At 43.1% G+C, this 8,399-nt stretch overlaps 1 protein-coding gene across 1 annotated transcript; it reads left to right on the plus strand.

Annotated features, from left to right (window-relative positions):
- Positions 1-3,132: 3,132 nt before the first annotated feature.
- LOC115129360 (zinc finger protein 500-like) lies at positions 3,133-7,931 on the plus strand. The gene is given in 6 exon segments (XM_029659614.2): positions 3,133-3,471; positions 3,724-4,171; positions 4,275-4,399; positions 4,568-4,712; positions 5,245-5,358; positions 5,361-7,931. Coding segments are annotated over 5 exon segments (1,365 nt in total). The 5' UTR covers positions 3,133-3,471; positions 3,724-3,858; the 3' UTR covers positions 6,029-7,931.
- Positions 7,932-8,399: the final 468 nt, after the last annotated feature.

The raw sequence follows: 8,399 nt of genomic DNA on the forward strand, positions 1-8,399 counted from the left end.
AACTCCAGGTGTTAATGGAATTACTTCAGAATTTAACAAATTATTTTCTGAACAAGTACCTCCCTTCCAATCTGAAGTAAACGTTTTTTTTAGAGAGTATTAAAAACCATGTTCTCCCTCCTACAATGAATCAGGGGTTAATAACACTGATACCTAAACCTAAAAAAGAAGTGCTGCTCATCGATAACTGGCGTCCAATTTGTCTTCTTAATAATGACTATAAGATATTAGCCTTTCTGCTTGCAAAAATAAATAAAGAAGTCCTGGATGCAATCATTGATGAAACACAATCTGGCTTCATGAGGAACAGACATATTTCTAACAATGTCAGACTAGTATTAGACATACTTGACTACTCAGACCTAATAACTGAGGATAGCTTCATATTATTTTTTAGATTTTTATAAAGCATTTGTCACAGTAGAGCATCAGTTCCTCTTCTACTCCCTTGAGAAATTTGGCTTTGGGGATTTGTTCTGTAAGGCTATTAAGACTCTATACAAATGCTAACAGCTCTATCAAATTGAAATATGGCACCTCACCTAGATTTGAGTTAAAGAGAGGAATTAGGCTCTGACTATCCTACCGATCCTCGACTTCGGCGATGTCATCTACAAAATGGCATCCAACACTCTACTCAGCAAACTGGATGCAGTCTATCACAGTGCCATCCGTTTTGTCACTAAAACATCTTATACCACCCACCACTGCGACTTGTATGCTCTAGTCGGCTGGCCCTCGCTAAATATTCGTCGCCAGACCCACTGGCTCCAGGTCATCTACAAGTCCATGCTAGGTAAAGCTCCACCTTAACTCAGTTCACTGGTCACGATGGCAACACCCATCCGTAGCACGCGCTCCAGCAGGTGTATCTCACTGATCATCCCTAAAGCCAACACCTCATTTGGCCGCCTTTCGTTCCAGTACTCTGCTGCCTGTGACTGGAACGAACTGCAAAAATCGCTGAAGTTGGAGACTTTTATCTCCCTCACCAACTTCAAACATCAGCTATCTGAGCAGCTAACCGATCGCTGCAGCTGTACATAGTCTATTGGTAAATAGCCCACCCATTTTCACCTACCTCATTCCCATACTGTTTTTATTTATTTACTTTTCTGCTCTTTTGCACACCAATATCTCTACCTGTACATGACCATCTGATCATTTATCACTCCAGTGTTAATCTGCAAAATTGTAATTATTCGCCTACCTCCTCATGCCTTTTGCACACATTGTATATAGACTCCCCCTTTTTTTTCTACTGTGTTATTGACTTGTTAATTGTTTACTCCATGTGTAACTCTGTCTTGTCTGTTCACACTGCTATGCTTTATCTTGGCCAGGTCGCAGTTGCAAATGAGAACTTGTTCTCATCTAGCCTACCTGGTTAAATAAAGGTGAAATAAAATTTTAAAAAAATAAAAAGGTTGTCCTATCTCTCTGCTTTTATTAATCACCCAACTTCTTACAAATTATTTAAGTAATAGTCCTGTACAAGGTATTTCCATAGCTGGTAAAGAAATTAGTATAAGCCAGCTGGCTGACGATACTACACTTTTTCTGAAGACGCTAACCAAATTCCCATATCGATCAATGTGGTACAATCCTTTTCCAAAGCGTCTGGTCTATATCTTAACATTAAGAAATGTGAACTCATGGCTGTCAAAGATTGTGTGACACCTTCACATTATGGTATTCCAGTAAAAGAAGAACTTATATATTTAGGCATAACCATTACAAAGGATCAGAAGTCTAGAGGCTTACTAAATTGTAACCCCCATATTATAACAACCCAGCTAAATCAATGGCTACAGGGGGACTTATGTTATGAGTTATGAGTCCTAATAACCCAGGCTGAAGGTATCTCTAGACTAACATATGGTGCGCTATCTTTATATCCTGACAGTAAAATAAGCAAGGAGATAGACCAGATGCTTTTCAACTTTCTGTGGAGAAACTCTACTTTTGGTGGCCTTCAAGTTGGTTTGCAATTATAATATTGACAAAGGTCCAGTGAAACTTTCTGCTTTTCATCAGCAGGTTTTCTTGTCATGGTCCTAAATTATGCTTATAAATTATTCTCCACGCAGATATTATATATGGAATAATCGGGATATATTGTATAAAAATACCTATTTTCTTTTAGAATATTGGTTCCGAAATAATATCCTATTGGTGAGCCAACTGGTAAATGCAGAGGGTTTTTTACTTAGTTATGAGGAATTCTAATTACTTTACAAGGTCCCTGTAACACCTAAAGATTTTGCAATTGTTTTAGATGCCATTCCCTCAGGTGTTGCTCTATTATTCAGGAACGTGTCAAGACCTGACCCTCAGAGCCTACCTTCCGCTGACCCTGTTAACTCATCAGTAGGAAAGATTTGTTTATCTTTTGGTCCATTCAACAACAGAGCGATACGATCCTTGTTTCAGCAGGATGTTGTATCTTATTGGAATGGATTTATTGATAATATCTGTTGGAAAAAAGTTTGGATGTTGCCACACACATCCCTACTTGTTAACAAAATTAAGGAAATTTCCTTTAAAATTATTCATAAATATTATCCTGCCAATGACTATATGAAGAAGTTTAAGGAAAACAAACTCAAATTGTACCTTTTGCAATGACCACCCAGAAACGGTGTTGCATCTTTTTTGGCATTGTATTCATGTAAGGAAACTATGGCAAGACATCAGTAGATTTATAATTGAACGCATTTATGAAGATTTTACACTATTGTGGAGAGATGTACTGCTTGGATTCTTTACCTAAAATATAAATAAACTGAAACAATTTTATGTAATTAATTTCATTATTCTTTTGGCCAAATTTCATATTCACAAATGTAAATTTACAATCAAAACATCACATTTTCTTACCTTACAAAAATAAATGTAATTATATTTAAAGACAATTAAATACTAAGTATATGTATGTATGTCCCTTAAGGTCCTTGTGTAATATGATATTGTACCTCCTAGCCCAATTGTCCTTTGTATATTCTTTATATATACTTGTGTTCCCACATGTACTTCCTGTATTGATTTGTTGTTAATAAAATAAAATAAATAAAAAAAGCTTTAGATCTCACTCATTTACCTTTTGCGGTCACTCCATCTATCCGGCTAGGCTAGGGAATTGCAAATCCCGTAGAGAAGAACGTCTCATTATCGCGAGACGGAGAATCAACATGGCTCGCTTCCATAGATTTCGCTAGCCATTTTAGTCAATTGAAAAATCCCAAAATCTGAGAGTTTGAGTTATCTACTCGAATTTCAAATGACTCGACCAATAAAGCAAGTACTGTAGCTACATACAGTAATTCCTCTTCCAGGTTTCTTGCGTCTTTGTTAACCAGCTAGCTAGATAACGTTAACTGAGTCTGTCATCCAGAGCTACCCTTGTTCAGCTGTCTAGCTATCTTGATTTGCCTGGCTGCACTCTTCACAGTCTTCAGTGTTTGTTTTAAGGTAAGTCTCATCTGTTGTTAACAGCATGTAGACTGGATATTAGTGGTTTAGCCAGCTAACGAGCAGTGATTCTGGATGGGTGTGGTGTTGGCTACTTGGCTTTGTAGCTAGTTTGCTTCACAGACTGGCTCAGATCCAGATAACTGGTGGACTGGATAGGAGACAGATGTAGCCAGGTTGACTCCAACATTGCTGTATGTCAGATAGAGGGTCACATCTTAACACAAATTACTGTATCATCTTCTACCATAGTGACATCCTCCTCTTCACCACCCCACCTGATTGACAGAAAAGAAGTGCTTCTCTCCTTGGGACTCGGTGTAACCCTCCACCCTATCTACCCCTGTTGCCCCCAGAGCAGGGGGTAAGGACACCACAGTCGCCACAATGCTGGAGTCTGTAAGGAACACGTTTCACGCCCAGCTGGCCACCGTCATGGACTCCCTGCTGGCGGCAGCGGTGTGTGAGATCGCAAAAATCTTTGAGAGCAGTCTGTGTGAGCAGCAGGAGGAGCTGACACAGAGAGGAGAGGAGATCACGGGCCTGAGGGGGAGGCTGGAGCGGGCAGAGAGGAGGCTGAAGAAGGAAGGAGAGGAGGAGGAGGAAGAAGAAGGAGAGGGCCTACTGGATGTGGTAGAAGGACCAGTGAGAAAAACAGGAGGAGATGGCAGCCCGGGGCAGCAGTCTGAACCAAGAGCTGGTAAGAAAACCGCATGTCTCATCTGAAAATGATCTTAGGAACATTTTGGTTGAAAACACAACTAAACTACTGTCTGGTTGTCTGTCCTGCACCGTTTGTTCAGGTTCAAGCTGGGATTCGGATGCGGCCTCTGAGACCCCTCCACTGGTCCAGGACAGCGGATGTAAGAAGTCCCACAGGATGAAAAAGGAGAGAACTGAGCTGGAGGGGTCCTCCATCAAAGAAGAGGTCAGTCAGTCATTCTCTAACACAATAAGAATGTCTGTCTTTCTCTATTTAATTACCGTTTTCTTCTATGTCACAAAGATAGTCCTGCTGCTTTGAGTTTTCAATGGTTAATTTATTCAAAGGCTGTTAACACAGCCCCCACATTAATGTTTTATTCTCTCCCTTTAGCTTAAACATTGCCCTCTTCCACAGTTCGAGGAGCCCCACCCTGCCCCTGTGGAGGGGGAGGGCCAAGGGCCAGGGAGGAGCTCTTCTGCTGGGGGTCAGAGGCTGGGAGAACCCTTGTCTGACACAACAGGGACCAAGGCAAAGTGTAAGGAAGTGTAATCCTTAACCAATCAATCTACATGTCTGTGTTTTACAGTCCCTCCAGGATTTAGCGATTCTGCGATAGATTATTTTTTTGGGTGAATCAACAATTCCTTGCGTATTATGCTAAGGCTTGCAAATTCTCCAATCACCACACTATTATTGCATAAAACAGCCAAAATCAATATTGACATTACCACATAAAACTGTCCAATCACCTCAGTACAAAAAGAGGGCTTTCAATCTTAACCAGTCACTGCTCTTTTACTGCATACAATTGTTCAATCAAACCATCAACAAACTTTTACCCCCGTCAGCGAATTTTCCTGACAAAATCATTGCAAATTGCCATCCAAAATGTCAGAATTGCCGCAAGCAAAATCAAGCATTTTGGCCCACAACTATCGCAACTATACGCTGCGATTTTAGAGCAAATAAACCTTGTCTTTTCATTCTGTATTGTATTTTATACTTGTGGAATTGTTGGAATGAGTATATTGAGCCCCCTTCATGATGTTGTTCCTGTCTCTTGGTAGTATCCCATTGGGAGGGAGACCCCAGACCTCTTCAGAGCCAGAGCTCCACCTCCTTCTTCCATGGCCCCCGGGTTGGACATTTCTCTCCCAGACCCGACCACAGGTCTCCTGGGCTTGACCCTGGGCCAGTGGGGTTCCTCTAGAGCTTCAGGATCCAAGCTTCCTGGACCAGAGCCCAGACCAGGTACTAGAGCAGAGAGAGCCCCGGCAGTCACAGGACCAAACCAACCAATCCCAGAGAGGCCTGAGACCAAGAGACGACAGAGGGAGGGGCCTAGTTCATCAGAACCGCTGGTCATTGGCTGCCAAGGATCCAGTCAGACCACACCCCAACGCAAATGTTCAGAAACACGCACAAGGTCACGCACACACACTGGGCGGGGCGAGACCCTACACTTGCCCGTACTGCGGCAAGAGCTTCAGCTACCCGTCCCACCAGCGCAGGCACCTGTTGCGCCACACAGGGGTGAGGATGTACCCCTGCTTGGTATGCGACAAGAGCTTCCTGACTCCGTCAGAGCTCACGGTGCATACCCGCGTCCACACAGGGGAAAGGCCGTTTGGCTGCACCCAGTGTGGAAAGCGTTTTGCCCGCAGCGGGAACCTCCGGGCCCACCAGAGAGACGTCCACCTGGGGAAGAGACCCTTTGTCTGCCAGGAGTGTGGCAAGAGGTTCGCCCACAGGGGCAACCTGAGGGTGCACTACCAGAGGGTACACCAGGGCCTGCCATACCATGAGGATGAGTATGACCAGGATGGCAACACTCTCCCCTCTACTGGGTAAAGGGTCAACAGGGTCACATTCAGTAGGAGCTAATGGAAGAAAACATTTTAAAATGGAAAATGAGTGTTCTTGCAGTGCATTTGGAAAATATTCAGACCCCTTGACTTTTTCCACATTTTATTATGTTCTAGCCTTATTCTAAAATTGATTACATTGTTATTTTTCTCAATCTACACTCAATACCCCATAATGAATACGAAAAAACAGGTTTTTAGAATATTTTGCATATGTATAAAAAATAAACTAGTTACAGGGGAGAGGAGGGGGGATGAATGAGCCAATTGTAAGCTGGGGATGATTAGGTGACTGTGATGGTATGAGGGCCAGATTGGGAATTTAGCCAGGACACCGGGGTTAACACCTCTACTTTTACAATAAGTGCAACATCCCATCCGAAAGACGGCACCCGACACAGGGCAATGTCCCCAATCACTACCCTGGGGCATTGGGATATTTTTTTAGACCAAAGGAAATAGTGCCTCCTACTGTTCCTCCAACACCACTTCCAGCAGCATCTGGTCTCCCATCTAGGTACCGACCAGGACCAACGCCGCTTAGCTTCAGAAGCAAGCCAGCAGTGGGATGCAGACCCTTTACTCATTACATTGTTTAAGCACCTTTGGCAGTGATTACAGCTTCGGGTCTTATTGGGTATGACACTACAAGCTTGACACACCAGTATTTGGAGAGGTTTTCCAATTCTTTGTAGATTCTCTCAAGCTCTGTCAGGTTGGATGGGGAGCGTCTCTAGAGATGTTCTATTGGGTTGAAGTCTGAGCTCTGGCTAGGACATGCAGAGACCCGTCCCAAAGCCACTACTGCATTGTCTTGGCTGTGTGCTTAGGGTCGTTGTCCTGTTGGAAGGTGAACCTTCATCCCAGTCTGAGGCTGAGTGCTTTGGAGCAGGTTTTCATCAAGCATCTCTCTGTACTTGCTCTGTTCATCTTTCCCTTGATCCTGACTGGTCTCCCATTCCCTGCCGCTGAAAAAGATCCCCACAGCATGATGCTGCCACCACCATGCTTCACCGTAGGGATGGTGCAAGGTTTCCTCCAGACGTGATGCTTGGCATTCTGGCCAAAAAGTTCAATCTTGGTTTCAGCAAAACAAAGAATCTTGTTTCTCATTGTCTGAGAGTCCTTTAGGTGCCTTTTGGCAAACTCCAAACAGGATGTCATGCCTTTTTTACTCAGGACGTGCTTCTGTCTGGCCGCTCTACCATAAAGGCCTGATTGGTGGAGTGTTGCAGAGATGGGAGAACCTTCCAGAAGGACAACCATCTCCACAAAGGAACTCTGGAGCTCTGTCAGAGTGACCATCGGGTTCTTGCTCAGTTTGGCCAGGCGGCCAGCTCTAGGAAGAGTCTTGGTGGTTCCATAATTTTTACATTTAAGAATGATGGAGGCCACTATGTTCTTGGGGACCTTCAATGCAGAAGACATTTTTTTGGTACCCTTCCCCCCCCCAGATCTCTACCTTGACACAATCCTGTCTTGGAGTTCTACAGACAATTACTTCAACCTCATGGCTTGGTTTTTGCTCTGACATACACTGTCAACTGTGGGACCTTATATAGACAGATGTGTGCCATTCCAAATGAGGAAAACAATGAATTGAATCCGTTTTAGAATAAGGCTGTAACGTAACAAAATGTGGGGAAAAGGAAAGGGATCTGAATACTTCCCGAATGCCCTGTATTTAGCATGTTGTCTTCTATGAATTAGGCCTACCTGCACATCTGTCTGCATTTTAAACTCATGTCCCATAGGAATGACTCCACCTGTCAAGAGACAATGATGAAGACAGGAAATGGTGTGAGAGCGAGAAAGGAAAGCAGCGCTCCCTGCGGGAGGAAGAGAAGGCATTTCTAAGTGTTGCATCATTTAAAGGGTTGTTATATTGTTGGTAGTGTTTTTATACTGAGAGACGGTGCTTTTGCCCTTTACTCTACATGGTTGTGTATGTTAGCAAAAGTGACAAACGTGCAAACTGATTGATTATGAATGATACGATTTGCATAACATTCCCTATTTTGTGTCGTTAGTCATCCTCCATGTGTAGTGTTCATATAAAGTAATTAACCAAAATAAAACCAGGTGTATTCACAGTCGATCTTGCAATGATGATACAGTATCTTATTTCTGAATATGCTTTCTTTGGTCCATAAGGTAAGGAAAAGCAGGAACAAGATTTTAGAAGGTACTGTAGTTTTTTGGAGGGTAAGTGCAGTACCATTAATTGCCACCAGAGAGCAGTCTTACTGCTGTGTTCTCCATTATAATGCATAGAAGACATGCACTGACAGTAAGGTAGGCTGGTTGAAGACGTCGGCCTCGTCAGCACGTTTTACGTCTAGTGTGTGTGAAGCATT

The sequence above is a fragment of the Oncorhynchus nerka genome, linkage group LG5, assembly GCF_034236695.1.
Source record: "Oncorhynchus nerka isolate Pitt River linkage group LG5, Oner_Uvic_2.0, whole genome shotgun sequence".
In the NCBI taxonomy this organism is placed as follows: Eukaryota; Metazoa; Chordata; class Actinopteri; order Salmoniformes; family Salmonidae; genus Oncorhynchus; species Oncorhynchus nerka.